Source organism: Aethalodelphis obliquidens, unplaced genomic scaffold (assembly GCF_003676395.1).
Source record: "Aethalodelphis obliquidens isolate GAN/ISIS:26980383/991018 unplaced genomic scaffold, ASM367639v1 scaffold13, whole genome shotgun sequence".
In the NCBI taxonomy this organism is placed as follows: domain Eukaryota; kingdom Metazoa; phylum Chordata; class Mammalia; order Artiodactyla; family Delphinidae; genus Aethalodelphis; species Aethalodelphis obliquidens.
This window is the reverse complement of record NW_020837957.1, coordinates 14,133,235-14,155,430: the sequence shown is the minus strand read 5'-3', so window position 1 is coordinate 14,155,430 and position 22,196 is coordinate 14,133,235. Positions and strand designations below refer to the sequence as shown.

Here is a 22,196-nt window from a genome sequence, read left to right as displayed (position 1 = left end):
TTGTAATTGATCCAATTACTCATCTTTTTGTGCCCCAAAGCTTACTCTTCCCACCACATCATGCTTCATATAGTCAAAGTACTGGCAGCCCTACGCGGAAAAGGGAATAATTTCTTAAAGTTTATGGGTTCACACGTTTTTCTCTCTCACCTTTCAAAAAAGTTTTAAAATGTTACATGCATTTTACGATATAAAAATAAAAAATGTAGGGCTTCCCTGGTGGCGCAGTGGTTGAGAGCCCGCCTGCCAATGCAGGGGACACGGGTTCGTGCCCCGGTCCGGGAAAATCCCACGTGCCGCGGAGCGGCTAGGCCCGTGAGCCATGGCCAGTGAGCCTGCGCGTCCGGAGCCTGTGCTCCGCTACGGGAGAGGCCACAACAGTGAGAGGCCCACGCACCAAAAAAAAAAAAAAAAAAAAAATCAAAAATGTAGTCAAAGATAAAGTACTCAAGTCCTTCATCTACTGTGCCCCAGTTACCCGGGAAACTCAAGGTCTACGGAAGCGCGGGCTCCTAAAGGCGGGCGAGGGGCCAGGAGGCGGGGCAGGCGTCGCAAAGAAAAAAAAACCAAAACAAAAGTACGCAAAACCCTGCCCCGCGCTGCTTTACGGCACTCGCTCCGCCCCTCCAGGTGCGCGAGTCTGAAGCCGGCAAACATGGCCGACACCTGTTTTCTCGGCCAGGGTTTCTTTACCCTGGTAGGGTTATTGCTCTTGCCCTTCGGCAGCTTGGCCGCTAGTCAGATCGAGGTAGGAGTCAGGCCCTCTGAGCGACAGGGCCCTGGGGGGACAGCTGTGGCCTGGCTGTCAGCGCCCAGCAGATGTCCGATACACAGCCGCCGAGGGAAGCCTTCTGGAGTCACCCACCAGCCTCTTCCTAGGCTGACTGGGCTGTGGGGAGGGTGTCGCAGGGGACGGGATAGGACAGTGTCCGTCTGTTTCAGCCTTTTAAAACGGTGAATGAAAAGAATCAAGTCCTGGGCGGCGGGGGAGGGCCTGATCCTTTGCTCCGACGAGCGTGCAGTCCCTAGCTGGTGAAAGGTCAGCGCATGAGTGCCGCACCTACTTTTCCCTGCTACCAAACTATAACGCTCTCCTTTAATAGGAGTCAGATGGATACGGTGTTTTATTTTTGGCTCACACTACGTTCTGGCGCGTTACAAAGCTTTTACTATCCCCTGTACTCTGACAATACCTTCGTCCAGTTCTGCAGCCTACATCTCTAGCATCATTTTTCAGAATATCCAGCTGGCTTAGGGGCCCAGATAGTCAGCAGACAGTTGAAACTTTGTGTCCAAAGTTTTATATTCTGCCTACCCCACCTCTTGTGGGGTTGCTTCTAAGCTAGAAACCTAGGGTTTTTAAAATTAACTCCTCTCTTTATTTCACATTTTAATCATCACTAAATTCTATGTTCTGAACTTTTAAAATTGCTTTCACCTGTCCAGTTCGACTGGCTTAATGCAGGCCCTGGTCATTTCTTGCTTAGATTATTGCAATAACTTTATCTTTTTTCCTCTAGGCTTCCAAACTCCCTTACTTTAGTCTTCATCAAATGTAAACCTGATCACATTATTCTTCTGATTGAATCTTTTCAGTATTTTTTTCATTACATACAGAATAGAGTCTAAACATCATGATCTGGTCTCTAAGCAGAGACTTTTCCATTCTTCATATAGGACCCCATTCTCCCCACCATCTCAGACCTTGAGCTTAGACCAGCAGCTCAAAACTTTTTGAATACACATCCCTACCAGTTAAAAAGAGAGCATGCACTCCCTCTTTCTATTCATGAATTATTGCTAATTTATATATTCAGTATTTATAAAGCATATTGTTTAGATAATGTAAACTTAAATAGAAGTTCTATTGTCCTTATTTAGTAGGTTATTTTGTATACTTCATTTTGGATACCATTACCCTTTTTTGTAGTTACACAGTTGTGCTTTTTTACATTACCATATTTCATTCCTCCAGTTTCTTCTGTTTGCTTATTTACTAAATGCAGTAAAAGCTAACCTCTGTAGAATCTTTCCCTATCCTTTACTTTTGCCTTTACTGTTGTAATTTGTGCACTTAGCTAGTATAGCACTCGTCTCTTATAACCCATGTATTCTTTGTACTCTATTATTACATCATCTTTCACTTAGATGATGGTCTGGCCTAATTGGTCTGGCTCAAGTCATTCTTTTTTCTTTCCAGTCTGTTCTCCAAGCTGCAGCCCGAGTAACTTTTAAATATGCAAATCTGATCATGTCACCCGTATATACCTTAATGCTGCTTTAAGGATAAAGAACTAAATCTTGATTATGACCCATAAACAAGGCCTTGCATTCTTTGGCTCCTGCCTACACCTCCAGTTCTCTCTCCCGCTCTCTCTTTTTCAAACTTCTAGTTGTGCTAATCTTTCAGTTTCTAGAAATTTTTAAGCTTCCTTCTGCCATTTGGGCTCATGTTCCCTCTGTCTGGAATTATCTTCCCTCTTCTCATTATCTTTTGGATCCTAACCAAATGTCACTTCTCTAGAGAAACCTTCCCTGACATCCCTGCCTGCCCTTCCCCCTCCCATTCCCTGATCAGGTTAGGTCCCCCTATTATACTCTTTTATGATACTGTATATCTTACCTTTATAGAATTTGTAGTTTGTCCTTATCTGCTTAATGTATGTCTATCAAATTGGACAGTAACCTCTTTGGAGGCAAGTACTAGCACTATTTTTGCCCATCGTTGTATTCTGAGCACTGAACAGGGACTGGCACATGGTACCCAATGAATGTGATGAATGAATGAACGTTACATAGTAGTGTAATGTGTTTGCATGCTTGTCTTCTTTATTGAACTCTGGGATTCTTGAGAGAAAGCAGCATGTTTTTTAGTGACTTTTTTGCATCCCTGTACATTACGTGGTACCTGGCACATAATAGGTGCTCCACTGTGTGTAGAATGAATGAATAACTTTGCAGTGTCTATATTGTCTAAACAATCACAAAAGAGTTTTGCCATCTCAATTTTTTCACTGAAGTCTTAATGATGTGAGGATTTTGGAGCTGGAAGGGACATTAGAGGTTATCGGGTCAACTCCCATTTCTACGTGAGGAAAATCAAGTCTACAGAGCTAAATGACTTAACCCCATTCTCACAGTCAGATCTTCAAATTCCTAAACCACTATAGCACATTGCTTTCTTTAGCATCTATGCAGCTGTTGAGAAAGTTTAAAAAGAAATATATATATATGGCGCGCACACACACACACACACACACATATGACGCACACACACATATGACGCACACACACAGTGAATTTTTTATTTCATTCTTTCTGAAATTTTCTTGCCAGCTGAAAATTAAAACAGCTAATATTTGTTATACAATTACTATGTTCTAGTCACCATTCCTACATTCTGTGAGTCAGGTAATGTTATCATTTTATAGGTGGGGAAATGGAAGTACAAAGAAATTAAGCAGCTTTCCTAAGTTTATACAGCTAGTAAGTAGTAGGGTCCAGATTTGAATCCAGGCAGTCTGACTGTTCTAGTAATTAATACTGTTTAGGGGCAGATCTGAAATCATTATGGTTTATATTCACTATTATTTTAATATATAATAAAAGTCATGTTCATTAGGTGTCTGGATGGTATTGGATGCTGAGGTTTTTAATGTTCCATGATGGTAAATATAATTCAGACTTTAACAGATTAGCAAAATGGTACATGGAAGTATGCTAGAGAATGTGTTTAATCACATATATTGGTGAGTTAAAATAAAATAATAGGAAGCACTCAGCACAGAGTAGGAGCGAATATTGAATGAAATTTCAGCAGGAAGGGTATTAATATATGTGAATCAAGAAATGAAATGTCATTCACAATTTGAAGATTGAATAGAAAATGAGAAGCATGAGGAAGAGCTGATTGCATTTGAGATAAAATGTTTTAAAACAAAAATCCCCTCTTGCAGTAGCCTCCTGCTCCCCCCAAATAAAACTATTTTGTCTTTCATAAGGTCAGATACTAGAATATTTATAAACTTGCATAATGATGGCTTACTGTTATTACAACTGTAAAAACTCCGTGAATCGTAACTGTCCTTTATCAGTCTTTATTCTGGGAAATGTGACTTTCTTTTAAGCTTTTTGCTATTATTTGACTAATAGGATCAAGCGGAACAGTTCTTCAGAAGTGGCCATACGAACAACTGGGCGGTTTTGGTAAGTGTATTCTATAAAGGTATACCTCGTTGTTTACATTAGATGTGTATCTGAGAAATTTTGTGTGAATCAAATTCTTGAAAATAATTTATATCTTATAACAGAAATTATTTTCATTTAGCTATATTTTAAATTGATCACATCAACTAATAATATCCTTTGTCTTCAGTGTGTCTGTCAAGGGGTGATGTGTAAATACATGGAAAAATAAATTAGGGATCCTATTGTGAAAGGGAGCATTTTATAAAGTGTAGAGTTATTTTAATGATGGAAACTGGTAATTGTATTTCTTATCTGTAATATTTGTTTATAGATACTCTCTACTTTGGCTATTTTGTTTTTATTTTTTAATTATTTTTTTCTGTTTACAAAAATAAATGATCATTGTAGAAAATTCAAGTTACACAGAAAAGTTTAGAAGACAAATTAATTTTATGTTACTGTGATTAAATAGAATAGCAACGTGGGTTCATGACTCATTTTCTTGTTCTTAGGAACAAAAACCTTTTATATGCTACTGCCTCGTAAGAGATTTTATGAAGGAATTGAACAAAAGCTGCTCATGATAAGGAGATGGGTTTTCAGTGACCACTTAAATTGGGGAAAACTATGAGGAGGCAGGCCATGATCCACCAATTTGAGAAGATAACTTGCTCTATAGGAAACTAAGGGCACTTCCAATTAGTCTCTCTATAGGAATTCTTAAAAGAGGGAATAACTGCCTATGTGCGACAGCTAATTGCCAAAGGGCTCATCTTTTAGAATAGGAGCCTATTAGCTTATACTACACACACATTGAAGTCTTCCTTGTTCTGGGAAACCTTTAACTGAGCCCCTCTCTAATCTCAGCAACCTAGGTCTCAGATGAGAAATAGAAGGTGAAAAAGAATTACTTCTGAGTATTTGACAACTGCAGTTTTCATGTTTTGTGCAATATTTTACACATTAACTCTTAGTAGAGTGAGACTTCAATAAATTGTACTTTCTTAAGTGGAAAATTATGAAATTTGACCAGGGCCAAGTTGAAAGTATAAAACATACATTTCTTTAAATGTTACGTAGTTCAAATTAAAGAAAAAAAAATATATGTTTTTCCTCCCAGTTTGAATTAATTTTAATCTTGACTAGATGATCAGAGGTAAATGAAATGCCCCTTCGCTCTTGTAATATTATTGAGAAAACTTGCCACCAGAGGGAGATAGAAGGAAAGTCAGATTCTATTTTAGTTTCAGGATCTGCTTTGAATAAAACATTTTTGTCTCTGTTTAATAAAAAATGTTACAAAGATAATCCATACTCATGGTTAAAAAAAATAATACTGATGGGTAGTGATTTTGTTTCTAGCTTTTTGGTTTTGATTTTTGCTAATGTAGGCAATATTATAGTGAAAGTCCTTGAACACATATTTTTACATGCTTATATGAGCTAAATAAAAAAATAAGTACATTTTCAAACTTGATATATGTTGCAAATTACCCTCTTAGAAGGTTTATATTAGTTCACATTCCCATAAATAGGATATGAGTGTTTTGTCCTCATATCTATAGTATTTGCCCTCATACTATTGGCAAGGGTATTGTCATACCCTTGCCAATAGTACGAATTGTCAGACTTTTGGATACTTATCAATTTACGTTTTTTTTTAAATTGTTGTGTAACTACTTTACAATGTTGTGTTAGTTTCTGCTGTAAAACGAAGTGAATCAGCTATATGTATACACATATGCCCTCCCTCTTGGACCTCCCTCCCCCCAACACCCATCCGACCCATCTAGGTCATCACAGAGCACCAAGCTAAGCTCCCTGTGCTATACAGCAGGTTCCCACTAGCTAGCTATTTTACACATGATAGTGTATATATGTCAATCCTAATCTCCCAATTCATCCCACCCTCCCTTTCCCCCCGTGTCCACACATCCGTTCTCTACATCTGCGTCTCTATTCCTGCCCTGCAAATAGGTTCATCTGTACCATTTTTTCTAGATTCCACATATATGCGTTAATATATGATATTTGTTTTTCTCTTTCTGACTTACTTCACTCTGTGTGACAGACTCTAGGTCCATCCACCTCACTACAGATGACTCAATTTCGTTTCTTTTTATGGCTGAGATTCCATTGTATATATGTGCCACATCTTCTTTTTCCATTCATCTGTCTATGGACACTTAGGTTTCTTCCAGGTCCTGGCTATTGTAAATAGTGCTGCAATGAACATTGTGGTACATGACTCTTTTTGAATTATGGTTTTCTCAGGGTATATGCCCAGTAGTGGGATTGCTGGGTCATATGGTAGTTCTATTTTTAGTTTTTTAAGGAACCACCATACTGTTCTCCATAGTGGCTGTATCAATTTACATTCCCACCAACAGTGCAAGAGGGTTCCCTTTTCTCCACACCCTCTCCAGCATTTATTGTTTGTAGATGTTTTGATGATGGCCATTCTGACTGGTGTGAGGTGATACCTCATTGTAGTTTTGATTTGCATTTCTCTAATAATTAGTGATGTTGAGCATCTTTTCATGTGCTTCTTGACCACCTGTATGTCTTCTTTGGAGATATGTCTATTTAGGTCTTCTGCCCATTTTTGGATGGGGTTGTTTGCTTTTTTCATATTGAGCTGCATGAGTTGTTTGTAAATTTTCGAGATTAATCCTTTGTCGGTTGCTTTGATTGCAAATATTTTCTCCCATTCTGAGGGTTGTCTTTTTGTCTTGTTTGTGGTTTCCTTTGCTGTGCAAAAACTTTTAAGTTTCATTAGGTCCCATTTGTTTATTTTTGTTTTTATTTCCATTTCTCTAGGAGGTGGGTCAAAAAGGATCTTGCTGTGATTTATGTCATAAAGTATTTTAACTATGTTTTCCTCTAAGAGTTTTATAGTGTCAAATCTTACATTTAGGTCTTTAATCCATTTTGAGTTTATTTTTGTGTATGGTATTAGGTAGTGTTCTAATTTCATTCTTTTACATGTAGCTGTCCAGTTTTCCCAGCACCACTTATGAAGAGACTGTCTTTTCTCCATTGTATATTCTTGCCTCCTTTGTCATAGATTAGGTGACCATAGGTGCATGGGTTTATCTCTGGGTTTTCTATCCTGTGCCATTGATCTATATTTCTGTTTTTGTGCCAGTACCATACTATCTTGATTACTGTAGGTTTGTAGTATAGTCTGAAGTCAGGGAGCTTGATTCCTCCAGCTCCATTTTTCTTTCTCAAGATTGCTTTGGCTATTTGGGGTCTTTTGTGTTTCCATACAAATTGTAAAATTTTTTGTTCTAATTCTGTGAAAAATGCCATTGGTAATTTGATAGGGATTGCACTGAATCTGTAGATTGCTTTGGGTAGTATAGTCATTTTCACAATATTGATTATTCCAATCCAGGAACATGGTATATCTCTTCATCTGTTTTTGTCATCTTTGGTTTCTTTCATCAGTGTTTTATATTTTTCTGAGTACAGGGCTTTTGCCTCCTTAGGTAGGTTTATGCCTAAGTATTTTATTCTTTTTGTTGTGATGGTAAATGGGATAGTTTCCATAATTTCTCTTTCTGATCTTTCATTGTTAGTGTATAGGAATGCAGGATATTTCTGTGCATTAATTTTGCATCCTGCAACTTTACCAAATTCACTGATTAGCTCTAGTGGTGGCATCTTTGTGATTTTCTATGTATAGTATCATGTCATCTGCAAACAGTGACAGTTTTCCTTCTTCTTTTCCAATTTATATTCCTTTTTTTTCTTTTTCTTCTCTGACTGCCATGCCTAGGACTTCCAAAACTATGTTGAATAATAGTGGTGAGAGTGGACATCCTTGTCTTTTTCCTGATCTTAGAGCAGATGCTTTCAGTTTTTCACCATTGAGAATGATCTTTACTGTGGGTTTGTCATATATGGCCTTTATTATGTTGAGGTAGGTTCCCTCTGTGCCCACTTTCTGGAGAGTTTTTGTCATAAATGGGTGTTGATTTTTTTCGAAAGATTTTTCTGCATCTATTGAGATGATCATTTGATTTTATTCTTTAATTTGTTAATATGGTGTATCACATTGGTTGATTTACCTATATTGAAGAATCCTTGCATCCCTGGGATAAATCCCAGTTGATCATGGTGTATGATCCTTTTAATATGTTGTTGGATTCTGTTTGCTAGTATTTTGTTGAGGTTTTTGCATCTATGTTCATCAGTGATATTGGTGTGTAATTTTCTTTCTTTGTGATGTCTTTGTCTGGTTTTGGTATCAGGGTGATGGTGGCCTCATAGAACTTGTTTGGGAGTGTTCCTCCCTCTGCAATTTTTTGGAAGAGTTTGAGAGGATAGGTGTCAGCTCTTCTCTAAATGTTTGATAGAATTCACCTGTGAAGTCATCTGGTTCTGGACTTTTGTTTGTTGGAAGATTTTTAATTACATTTTCAATTTCATTACTTGTGATTGGTCTATTTATATTTTCTATTTCTTTCTGGTTCAGTCTCTGGAGATTGTGCTTTTCTAAGAATTTGTCCATTTCTTCCAGGTTGTCCATTTTATTGGCATATAATTGCTTGTAGTAATGTCTCACGATCCTTTGTATTTTTGCAGTGTCAGTTGTAATTTCTTCTTTTCCGTTTCCAATTTTATTGATTTGAATCCTCTTCCTTTTTTTCTTGATGAGTCTGGCTAAAGGTTTATCAATTTTGTTTATCTTGTCAAAGAACCAACTTTTAGTTTTATTTATCTTTGCTATTGTTTTCTTCACTTCTATTTTATTTAGTTCTTGTCTGATCTCTATGATTTCTTTCCTTCTACTACCTTTGGGATTTATTTTGTTCTTCTTTCCCAAGTTGCTTTAGGTATAAGGTTAGATTGTTTATTTGAGAGTTTTCTTGTTTCTTGTAGTGAGATTGAAGTGCTATAAATTTCCCTCTTAGAACGGCTTTTGCTGCATCCCATAGGTTTTGGGTCCTCGTGTTTTCACAGTTATTTGTTTCTATGTATTTTCTGATTTCCTCTTTGATTCCTCAGTGATCTCTTGGTTATTTAGTAACGTATTGTTTAGCCTCCATGTGTTTGTGTTTTTAACAGTTTTTTTTCCTGCAATTAATTTCTAATCTCATAGCGTTGTGGTCAGAAAAGATGCTTGATACTATTTCAGTTTTCTTAAATTTACTGAGGCTTCATTTGTTACCCAAGATACAGTCTATCCTGGAGAATGTTCTGTGTGCATTTGAGAAGAAATTGTATTCTGCTGCTTTTGGGTGGAATGTCATATAAATATCAATTAAGTCTGTCTGGTCTGTTGCATCATTTAAAGCTTCTGTTTCCTTATTTATTTTCTGTCTGGATGATCTGTCCATTGGTGTAAGTGGGGTGTTAAAGTCCCCCACTATTATTGTGTTAGTATTGATTTCCCCTTTTATGGCTGTTAGCATCTGCCTTATGTACTGAGTTGCTCCTATGTTGGGTGCATAAATATTTATAATTATATCTTCTTGGATTGATCCTTTGATCATTATGTAATGTCCTTCCTTATCTCTTGTAACAGTCTTTATTTTAAAGTCTGTTTTATCTGATATGAGTATTGCTACTCCAGCTTTCTTTTGGTTTCCATTTGCATGGAATATCTTTTTCCATCCCCTCACTTTCAGTCTGTATGTGTCCCTAGGTGTGATGTGGGTCTCTTGTAGAGACATATATGGGTCTTGTTTTTGTATCCATTCAGCCAGTCTGTGTCTTTTGGTTGGAGCATTTAATCCATTTACATTCAAGGTAGTTATCGATATGTATGTTACTATTACCATTTTCTTGTTTTGGGTTTGTTTGTGGGTCTTTTTCTTCTCTCGTGTTTCTTGCCTAAAGAAGTTCTTTTAGCATTTGTTGTAAAGCTGGTTTGGTGGTGCTGAATTCTCTTAGCTTTTGCTTGTCTGTATAGCTTTTTATTTCTCCATCGAATCTGAATGAGATCCTTGCTGGGTAGAGTAATCTTGATGGTAGGTTTTTCCCTTTCATCACTTTAAATATGTCCTGCCACTCCCTTCTGGTCTGCAGAATTTCTGCTGAAAAATCAGCTGATAACTTTATGGGGATTCCCTTGTATGTTATTTGTTGCTTTTCCCTTCCTGCTTTTAATATTTTTTCTTTGAATTTAATTTTTTGTTAGTTTAATATGTGTCTCGATGTGTTTCTCCTTGGGTTTTTACTGTCTGGGACTCACTGTGCTTCCTGAACTTGGGTGGCTATTTCCTTTCCCATATTAGGGAAATTTTCAACTATAATCTCTTCAAATATTTTCTCAGAGCTTTCTCTTTGTCTTCTTCTTCTTGGACCCCTATATTTTGACTCTTGATGCGTTTAATGTTGTCCCAGAAGTCTCTAAGACTGTCCTCATTTCTTTTCATTCTTTTTTCTTTATTCTGCTCCTTGGCAGTTATTGCCACCATTCTATCTTCCAGCTCACTCTTTTGTTCTGCTTCAATTATTCTGCTATTGATTCCTTCTAGTGTATTTTTCATTTCAGTGATTGTGTTGTTCATCACTGTTTGTTCTTTAGTTCTTCTAGGTCCTTGTTAAACATTTCTTGTATTTTCTTAATCCATGCCGTCATTCTGTTTCTGAGATTTTGGATCATCTTTACTATCATTACCCTGAATTTTTTTTCAGGTAGGTTGCCTATTTCCTCTTCATTTATTTGGTCTTGTAGGATACCTTGCTCCTTCATCTGTAACATATATTTTTGTCATCTCATTTTTTTTTTTTTTTTTTTTTGATGAGTGCTGCTGTGTTCCTTTGTTGCTGGTCGTTTGGTGTGAGGCATCCAGCACTGGAGTTTGCAGGCAGTTGGGTGGAGCTGGGTATTGGTGCCAAGATGAGGACCTCCGGGAGAGCTCACACGATTAATATTCCCTGGGGTCTGAGGTTCTCTCGTAGTCCAGTGGTTTGGACTTGGCACTCCCACCACAGGAGATCAGGCCTGACCTCTGGCCCGATAATGCAGGGATTCCTCCTGTCCCCTTAGGTGTCTGAGGTCCTCCACCAGCGCCTGGTAGGTGCCCTAGTTGTGAGGAGACATGAACTCTGCGTCCTCCTACTCTGCCATCTTGACTCCAGTCAGAAGCTCCCTTGCTCACCAGTGAAAGCCAGTGCTCAGAGTTCATTACAGTCCCTGGACCCGCTTCACAGTCATCCTCAGCACAGGACTCTAGGCAGCCACTCAGCATGAGCTGAAAGCCATTTACCATCCTCACAGTGGCTGGAAATCTGCTTAGGGAAGGCTTCAGCCCAACAGAAACATCACAAACCTGTTTTCTTATATTATGACAGAAGTTGAGCATCTTTAAGACTTTTATTGTCTATATTTAATACTTTTGTTATGAAATGCTTGCTCTCATCCTTTGCCCATTTTTCAAAATTGGGCTGTTCATCTTTTTCTTATTGGGTTATAATTATTTCAAGTTTTTCATTTCTGTTAGGATTTTATGGTATATATTTTTTTATGTAGTCAAGAATTTTAGTCTTCTCCTTATTGGATTCCAGGTTGAAAATTCAGTTTAATAAAAAAATCTTGTGGTTCTGTCCTATTTACAGGGGCAAGAACATTTGTGGTATTCTCAAAACTGTCATTACACTTACTATCAGCAGAACAGTGTGGTAGGAGGTAGGAGGATACTTAGTGGATAGATATATTACCAACTGATCCCAGTCTCTGGTTTCTCCTTTGGAATGAGCATTCGAGAGGGCTGACTTTTGAGGCATGGCATTAGATTTTCCTAGTATCTTTGTTATCTTTTTTAAGGATCAGTTTGTCTTTAAGTGTAAAACTTGTTGAAATCGTTTCTAGTTTTCTGTTCCGTTCAACAGCTTCTTTATAATGCATTCCCTTATGTGCATATAAACCTGTTCTCTATGCTTTGTTTTAGTCTCTCTCTTATGTTTTTCACAACTAAAATTAGGAAGCAATCCAGAGTGAAAGGAATATTATATAACCCAATGTAGTTAATATTCTTTTCTATTCTGTGAAGAGATTATGGGCATTGTCTTTGGTTCTAAAGAATTTAATATTTTAGAAATAGGAACATTATAGAATCATAAATTGAGAGTAACTAAGTTTGTTCAGTATTTGATTAAATTCCCTAAATATTTGTTTTCTCTTAAGCTGAATGTTTTTTTGACTAGTGATGAAAGACCTTTTTCTAGAGAGATTGGTTTTATTGACCATTCTTTATGTGCTTTGCTGTTTCTAGTCCTGATTATGACATACTCTTTTTTTAGGTATCTCTACATCCTACTTAAAGAGAAGTAATTCTGTAACTCTGTAGCTTATTTTGATTCCTAAAAATAATATATTTGTTTTATTACTTTAGGTATGTACATCCCGATTCTGGTTTAATTATCGACATGTTGCAAATACTCTTTCTGTTTATAGAAGTGTCAAGAGGCTAGGTATTCCTGACAGGTAAGTATTCTTAATAAAGCTTAACGCTGATCCTCAGTGAAAATCACCTTTAGATGATATTATATTTGTTTTTTTGTGTTGCTTTTGAAAAACATAAAGAAACCTAACTTGAAATTATCTTGTTGTTGTTAGAGCATAACTATCATGTATAAAATAGTTCTTACTTAAGAGCATAATTGCAAATTATATAAAACAACAATCAACACTAAGGTAAAAAGATTTGATAAAGTATAATTGTTCAGTGTCATTTATTTAATTATTCAATGCTTCAGTCTGGGTTTAATTTTAGGCAACAGAAGGCAATTCTGACCGATTCAAGTAGAAAAGGTATTTATTGAAAGCATATTTATTGAAAGCATATTGATTAGTTTACCAAATTGCTGGGAAGGCTGAGGCCTTAAAGAGTCAGGAACAAGAGAGACTACGTAACAGAAAAGACATATCTAAAAATCAAGGCATAAAACTAGTCCAGTGATAGGAATGCACCTTGAATTGCTGATGGCTAGACTCAGCTACCACATTACTGCTACCGTTGCCTTTGGAAACTTAATGTTGCTTCTGTGGCCTGCTGCCAAAATCTGACCTTTGCCGTCCCAGCTTCTTACTGTCTCTAGCTCTTAATTTAGAGTCCTTGGTGGGAATGTCATGTTGGCAGAATATAGATTAAGTGCCCATGTCCATGCTGCAGGGGTGACAAGAAGAATGACTATGTGGCATTGTTAGCTTCTCTATAGGGAGGGGGGGGGCTCTACCTTCTGTGAAGACTCATAAAGTGGTATATTCCCTAATTATATGAGGGAGCTCAAGTACTAAGCAGAACTCCCACACCTCCACCCCTAAACACCTGTCCTCTACATTTGGTTTGTCAGATATGATAGATCTGTTTTTTGCTACTTCCAAAGCAGTTATAGAAGAAATTGCAGTCAGTTCAGTTATTTAGGTTTGATTTACTTAGTTCTGTGTTCCTCTCTACCTGTGAGGTAGTGTGGAAAGAGCTTTGCAGTTAAACAGATCTGAGTTTGAAATCTGGGCTTAGTGGTGATTTTGGTTAATCATTTCGTGATACTAAGCCTATTTCCTTAGCTATTACATGGTAGTGGTACTACCTTCTTTGCAGGATTTAGGTACTTACAGTAAAGTGACTAGAGGTATGTATAAAGTGCTGCAGGAGAAGAAAGGAAGCAGGGCATGACTCAGGAAACAAAGTTATCTTACAGTCTATGTCAATAGATCATTTTAGCCTAAGAAGCTGACAACTATAGCCTTGGAACTGTAATTTAATTCCTGTATTTCATCTGGAAGTTAAGGCATCTTGGTAATACCATTTTTTAAAAGTACATTAAATTAAGTCTGAGAAAGGATGATTTGTTATATCAGATTTAAGAATTATTCTTGTAATTAGCTGATTACTGTTATTTGTTAATTAGTTCTCAAATAGGTGTATGTGGTTAGTCTGTTGATTTTTAACTGCTATTGCTTCTATACCCAATGTGCTCCTTCAGGGAATTACTATGCATGGCTTGGCAGTAAGTTTCACTTTGGTAAATGAGTCTTTGTCCTGTCTATAAGTCATGAGGATATGTTTAAATGATTTAAGTAAGATTTAGAAGGACTTTTTAGAAATAGAATATAACTGTAGGATATATTTTATATATAATAATTAGTAAGTTTGTCCTTAGGTTTCTGAAGAGTATTCTTTAAAAGCTTATTCCTGTTTCAGATGCTTTCCTGTCTACATCTCTGGTTATGAAGTCTTTGTTGGAGAATGAATTGGGGATTGAAACAGTTGATGATTTAAAACATTTACTACTTAATAAAAAGCGATCAATAGAATAGATTTATTTGGCTTTTAGTCTATTATCGTGAATACTCCTCTTCTTGGTGACTTATCTCACTTTACCCCTACCTGGAATTAAGTATAAAAATATAATTATAAGTAAATTTTAATCAGAAAGTAATAAACAATTATGAAATAACAGTTTGGAAACTTAAAATCATTGAGTGGTTTTCAGTTTTAAAGCTTGAATTTCAAAATACAGTTTGAATTTATTTTATACATTATGGAACATTTTCAAGTTAAAACAGTATTATCCTAGCTTCTGACGTATATCATAGCTTCTCAGGCTGTGTATCTTGAGAAAAATGAGTGGTCACTGCATTGAATAAAAATTATGAGTAGAACTCTGTTTTATTTTGTTTTACCTTATTTGCTTTTTAAAAGGAGCATTTTACTTTGTCTTGCAATGCAAAGTATTTGCATTTAGTTTTTCCATATACTTCAATAAGAAACTAGTTCATGTCAGAAATCATTTACCGAAACACACGACACAGATGATTGCCTTTTATTGTGGAAGTTCACATCAATTCCTTAGATCCTGTTTGAAATGTCACATTAATTGTGTCAGTACTCTTGTTCTGATTTCATTTTGATTTTCTGTCTGTATTTCACCTACTCCAACCATACTGAGCTATTCTCTTTGCCTGGAATGGTTGTCTATACTTCTAGCTCACTGCCAGCAAAACCTGGCCGTGATTCTGAATCACTCAAGGTACGTGTTAAAAATACTGATTTCTCGGCTTCACCCCTGGAGATTCTAATTCACTAAATCTGAAGTGAGTCCTAGACATCAACTCTATATGTGGTTCTGGTGCACAGTCAAGTTAGGAAGCACAGCTGTAACTTTTACCTGACCTTCCAAATCACTTTAGTACTTCAAAAAAGTATTCTTGACCTCCTTGTTTGCTTTTATGGTATCCTTTGTCTGTACTTTGATTATAACATGGTTATGCTAATTATAGTATGTCTCCCTCATTAGATTATAAACTCCTTGAAGGGAACAAGAATTATATTTTATTTCACTTTGTACTTCTAGCATCTAGCACAGTACTTGGCACATAGTAGTGCTCAGTAGGTATTGGATAAATAAACTTGTGACTTGGAAATACTTTAACCAGTTAGGCAAAACAAACACAAGTCTGTACTTTAAAAACATTTCTGTCTTCTAAAGTGTGTTAGTCTAGTTTTTAGCAAATGTTAATGTTATAAAAGACTTTTTAGTACATAAGTTGACAGAATTTTATAATACTGTATCAAAATATTGATTCAGAGAGGGGATCTTAATGGTTATGGGGGAAAATAAAAAGACGTGCTCATAAGTGGTTCATAATTACCCTCCACCTTATCTATTATCCTTTTCATACGTAGGTTCCATGGAGTTCAGGTGTCTTGCACTTTGTGCCCATGCTTTCTGTAACCTTACCCACCCTCAGAGATTTTGTTTTTCTTTGCCTGGTTTTAGCTTCCTGAAACATTTCATTATTTTTAGGAAATTTTATGTCCTCAAATACTTGTTTCAGACTAAATCCCTGTTTTGCTACCTCCAGTATGCTTTAAATGCTTAAGATGAGGAAGCGAAAAGGCATTAAGCAGGGCTTAGGTTCTAAAGTCAGTATGTGAAGCAAAAATTTAGCTAAAATTTTTCTTGTGAAGTTTCTTAAATAGCACATAAAGCACAATATAGTATTATCTTTCATCAAGTCTAACATAGCAGTTTTAGAGCAGTGCTAGAGCAAATTACTGTTTTCTTTTTCTTTGGTGGAACATTTGATGAAGTGGTTCACTTAGGATTAAGGGACATGTTTTATGAAAAATGGCCATATCTTTAACACTAGAATTGTGATGCTCATGCTGTGAGAGGCACATGGGAATTGAGACTGAGGGAATGTAGAATTGTAGCTCCCATCTCATCTCATGTTTACTTTGGGGAATAAATTTATTGAGTAATAGGGTGGATGAAGTCTGTCTTTCCTTTTATTTTTTTTGGCTCAATTCATAAGAATTAAGTTTATGGAGTTAAATGTGTATATAATTTTTCTTAAAATATGATTTAGCTCTGCTACGAGTTGGGTGGATATGAGTTTTTGTAACGATTCTTATCTGATAAACTATTTCTATAGTTAAATCCAGTAGCTTTTCTTTTTTTAAAAATTTTTTTTATTGAAGTAGAGTTGATTTACAATGTTGTGTTAATTTCTGCTGTACAGCAAAGTGACTCATTGATGGTCCAGTAGCTTTTCTGACACTATTTTTTCCCTTACTCTGTATTTTAATCATTATGTGAGATTAATATTCTTAATTTAAACCTTTATTCATCTCCCCTTACTCGTAAACTCTTAGGGTATGCAAAATAAAGTTCAAATCCCTTATGCTGGAACTCAAGGCTTTTGCAGTCTGTCCATATCTAATATTCTGATCATTTAATTTCAATTCCTCATGCTCTAACCAATACCTTCTTATAAGTCTCTGTTTGGGCCTCTGTCATTGCCTTACACTGGTCCTTCCGTCTACAGTTTTTTCCTTCCACCCTCCTTTCTAGTTTTCCTATGCCCAAATTCACTTCATACATTCCCTAACGCTTTCTCAGTCCTTCTTGCATAAATATTTTATTTGTACTTCTATCATGGCACTTTTTTGTATGTATTGATCTTATTTCTTCAAGGTAGGTTCTGATACTATATTTGTATTCCTCCCAGTACATTCTGTAATATATTGTGCAGAGTTGAATGAATGAATAGTATGCTAAAGATCCCTAGTTAAGTGGAACCTAATTGGTCTAGATTAGAAAGGAAATATATATGAATATTGCTTATTTATAGTTTCTTTAGATCTTTATTCTTTTTTTTTTTTTTTTTTTTTGCGGTACGCGGGCCTCTCACTGTTGTGGCCTCTCCCGTTGCGGAGCACAGGCTCCGGACACGCAGGCTCAGCGGCCATGGCTCACGGGCCTAGCCGCTCTGCGGCATGTGGGATCTTCCCGGGCTGGGGCACGAACCCATGTCCCCTGCATCGGCAGGCAGACTCTCAATCACTGCGCCACCAGGGAAGCCCTAGATGTTTATTCTTAAGCTGCACTGAGCTAAAAGTGCCCTATAGTAGATTTTATAAACTATTCCCTGACTCCTACTTTTGGGATCCATGGGTGGGGTGATCTCACCAGGGAACTTCAGATTCATTTCCTTCTATGAGAAGTCTATAGAGTCTTGCCGAAGACAGGTTATTCCCTATCTTCCTACTGTTTAAATTCCCTCAGAATGCACTTTTGAGGTTTTGGTCTCTTATTCTTTTTAACTTCTTTCTCAAGTAATAAATATTAGAATTAGAAATGTGAATTCTGGTAATGTTGTAAATTAAAAAAGAAAAAAAAATCACTAACTGCCTGTTATTGTTGTTTTAAAAATCAGATTGGTAATATAGCTTTTGACAGTTTTTATTTATTTATTTTTTACATCTTTATTGGAGTATAATTGCTCCACAATGGTGTGCTAGCTTCTGCCCTACGACAAAGTGAATCAGCCATACACACACGTATGTTCCCACATCTCTTCCCTCCTGCGTCTTCCCCCCTCCTACCCTCCCCATCCCACCCCTCCAGTTGGTCACAAAGCACTGAGCTGATCTCCCTGTGCCATGCGACCGCCTCCCACCAGCCGTCCACCCCACTTTTGGTAGCATATATATGTCCATGCCACCCTCTCGCTTTTTGACAGTTATTTTTTATTCTGCTGTGGATTTGATCGTATACATAAGAAGATATTGTGTACGGGGGAACATTAATAAGATACTTCAGGAATTTTCTTGTATAATTTCTCATTAAAACAATATGGAGAAGGGCATGGTTATTACGGTTCATTGGAGATGCTTGTGACTTTCCGATAAGGTCAGCCAAAATGGACCCCTACTTTTGGCCTCCTCCTCCATCCCCTCTGCAACACACATTCACTATCCACTGTCCACCATAATTCAGATACTGTGTTAGGGATTTTATAAAGAATTATTTATTCCTTGAACTTTTATGAGAGAATCCCCTCCCCTCCCTTTTTACATATTAAAAATGGTTACTCAGAATGGTTAAATGACTTGCTTAAGGTACATTAAAGGCACTGTTAAATAATAGAACCAGAATTTGAATTCAGGTGTTTGGACTTTATGGCTGGAGCATTTCAATTATTTCACAGCTATCTCCTCCCTAAGAAATTACAACAGGTAATATTTATGTAATATTTACAATTAGAGAATTCTTTTAATAACATGATCTCATGTTATTCTTATGACAGTCCTATAGAGGTTGGTAAAATTATGCACACTGATCATTTAATACCTTATTTAATTAAAAAGTGTATATCTACATGTTGAATGTGGTGCTTGTGAAAATCATTCATATTAATTGAATAATATAAGGAGCACCTTCCCATTTTCCTATTTTTTCCATAGTTTTTACTATTTTCTAAGTCTTCATGATTTCATGCTTCATGTACTTCATGCTTCTGTACTTCAGCAGCTTTGTAGCTGTTTATTCCCTGTCTCTAGTCTCTTTCCCCCTCCAGCCCATCCTACACACAGCTGTCAGAATTATCTTTCTCAGACACTGCTTTTATCTTTTAACTCCCACAATTAAGAACCTGCAGTGACTGTTGTTTCTCTAAAAAATCCAAAAATTTCAACCAGTGTTCAGTCTTTACTGCTTTGTTAATTACAAGTTACTATGTTCATTTGTTGATTTGTTATGATGTTTACTACATAATATTTATTCACTGTTATTTCTATTTTTTTTTAACCATTCATCCCACTTAGAACACTTAGAATATCCTCTGTGCTGTCCCTTCCTACCCATATAGCTTTCTTTCCTTTGTGTCACTATGTAGAACTTTGCAGAGTACCCTGTACATGGAGGTTACTGAATGATATTTTTTAAACCATTACAGTTAATTTATAAAATTTTCTCAATAATTAAATATATAGTTAAAACTTTACTACTGTTTTTATTTTATGATTTCACCTCCTTTTTTGTGAACAAAAGAACTGAATAGTAATAAATATGCTTTGTAAATAATTTGTGATATATTATCATAGTTATTGTCAAGATAATATTAACTCATGCCTTTGAGTGTTCTGCTTCTTGTCTTCTGTCATTTCCCAACAGTTTTTTTTTTCTCATATACTTTGTAAAACTACAAATAATAGTGTTTGAATATAGATACGTATTCTGAGCAGTCTGTCATTTTACTCTCACGTTGGCAGCTGATCTGTCTGCCACTCCACGTGATATTCTTGGTGAAGTGCATAATATCTTGAATAGGTAAACGTTTAGAATAGTTAAGAAGCTGAAATGTGCTCTGAGGAGGAGAATAGTGACAATGCTAAAAGGAGCATGTTGGCCACTGCTATCATTCTTTTATGTTTAGATAATAAGATCCATATTGAAGACTAAGGAGACCATTAAGGGTTTTATGGAGCAAAGGGGAAATTTCTTTATTAATTTGTAAATAGATAGAAGGGTTTTGGGCTGTTGAAGAAGTGAGAGATGCTTATTTTTCATCAATACCACAACGTCTTCATTCCTGACACTATCTTCATATCTGGGAATTTGATTTCCTTGACTTTGGTCTTCTTTTGAATTGTCTTGGAGTCTTGTTCTTCCATATTAAGTTTACAATCAGCTTGTCAAGTTCTTAAAATCCTTTTGAGATTTTTATTTGCATTGCAGTGAGTTTTAGATTAATTTAGAGAGAATGGGCTTCTTTATGGTATTTTATCATTCAATCTTATAATTCAATTTATGAATAAGGTATATGTACATTTAATTATGTGTTTAACATCTTTCAACTAAGCTTTATAATTTTGTTTTTGTTTTTTAAAACATATTGGCTTTTTTTAAAAAATAAATTTATTTATTTATTTATTTATTTTTGGCTGCATTGGGTTTTCCTTGCTACCTGCAGGCTTTCTCTAGTTGCGGCGAGCAGGGGCTACTCTTTGTTGCGGTGTGTGGGCGTCTCATTGGGGTGGCGCTTCTCTTGTCATGGAGCACGGGCTGTAGGCACGCAGGCTTCAGTAGTTGTGGCATGCAGGCCCAGTAGTTGTGGCTTGCGGGCTCTAGAGCACAGGCTCAGTAATTGTGGCACATGGGCTTAGTTGCTCCGCGGCATGTGGGATCTTCCCAGACCAGGGCTCGAACCCGTGTCCCCTGCATTGGCAGGTGGATTCTTAACCACTGCACCACCAGGGAAGTCCAAGCTTTATAATTTTTAATTTTTAGTTTTTGGTAGAATTTTTAGTTGTCATATTTTTTTGGTTGATACTATAAGTGGTACCTTTTAAAAATACATTTTCTTACTTCTGATGCACATGCAGCTGGTTTTTGTGTATTGTTCTAGCAACTCACTGAACTCTTATTAATTTTAATAATTTGACTGTAAATTCTCTTTTGGTAGCCATAAAATCTAAATGACAGTTTTCTTTCTTTAAAATCTTTGTACCATAAATTTTTATTCTTCAAAAGTTTTTCATATTTGAAAATTTGGGGATAAAAGTTGTCTTTAAAGACCTCAAAATTAGTAGTCCGGGGAAATCCTTTATTTTACACATGAGAAAAATGTGTTCCTGAGAGGTAAAGTGACGTTTAAGGTCAACAACTGTGTGGTGGCAGACCTAATGCTAGAATCCTTGTATAATGATTATATTATATTGTGTTGCCCAATTCATCAGTAGAAATAAGTGAAATATTGAAGAAAAAGGATAAATGAAAGCAATTAATTAAAAATAAGTATAACTGTTGATACATCTTAGGACGTTGATGTTTGCAGGATAACTCAGTATACTGGATTTACTATTGTAAATAGTAATCTAATAACCTTACCAAAATTACAGTAGCTTGTCTTCAGAGCTTTCTCCTATGATAAGCTTTCTTTAGAGCTGTCCATCTATTTTAGTTTGAAAATAACTCAGAAAATTATTTTTATTTTCACATTGGCCCTCCAATAGAGTGCACCTGTTGGCGTCTTATGTCAAGTTTTTATGTCAGAATGTGCAATAACTTGATTTCCTAAGTATTTGTGATGGCCTTGTTAAATAGTCTTGCTGAATGATTATTTTAAAATCAATTATAAACCAATTTAAGAGTCAGTGGCTTCCAAGGATTGTGTTGTAAATGCAAATAAATCACAAGTTAGATTGGAGGCATTTAGCATAATGTTTAAGAGTTCAAGCTCTTAAACTGTCTCTATTTGCTGATGACATACTATTATGTATAGAAGACACTGAAGAGACTCCACCAAAAAATTGTTAGAACTAATAAACAAAATCAGTAAAATTGCAGGATACAAAATCAATATATGAAAATCTCTTATGCCTCTACTAATAATGAACTATCAGAAAGAGAAATTAAGAAAACAGTTCCATCAAGAACAATAAAATACTTAGGAATAAATTTAACCAAGGAGGTAAAAGACCTGTATGCTGAAAACTATAAGACATTAATGAAAGAAACTGAAGAATACACAAATAAGTGGAAAGATAGTCTGTGTAAGAATTAATACTGTTAAAATGTCTGTACTACCTAAAGCAGTGTGTACTACCCAAGTGTCTGTACTACCGAGTGTAATCCATATCAAAATTCCAATGGCATTTTTCACAGAAACGGAAAAAACAACCCTAAAGTTTGTATAAAACCACAAAAGACCCCAAATAGCCAAAGCAGTCTTGAGAAAGAAGAAAAAAGCTGGGAGC

General features: G+C 36.1%; 1 protein-coding gene across 1 annotated transcript in view; it reads left to right on the top strand.

The window, feature by feature from the left end:
* The first annotated feature begins 420 nt into the window (after positions 1-420).
* Positions 421-22,196, top strand: part of PIGK (phosphatidylinositol glycan anchor biosynthesis class K) — a 134,865-nt gene continuing 113,089 nt past the window's right edge. The window contains exons 1-3 of the mRNA XM_027114102.1: positions 421-748; positions 4,153-4,206; positions 12,540-12,631. Coding sequence (XP_026969903.1) covers positions 656-748; positions 4,153-4,206; positions 12,540-12,631 — 239 coding nt within the window. The 5' untranslated portion in view covers positions 421-655. The remainder of the gene's footprint in view (positions 749-4,152; positions 4,207-12,539; positions 12,632-22,196) is intronic.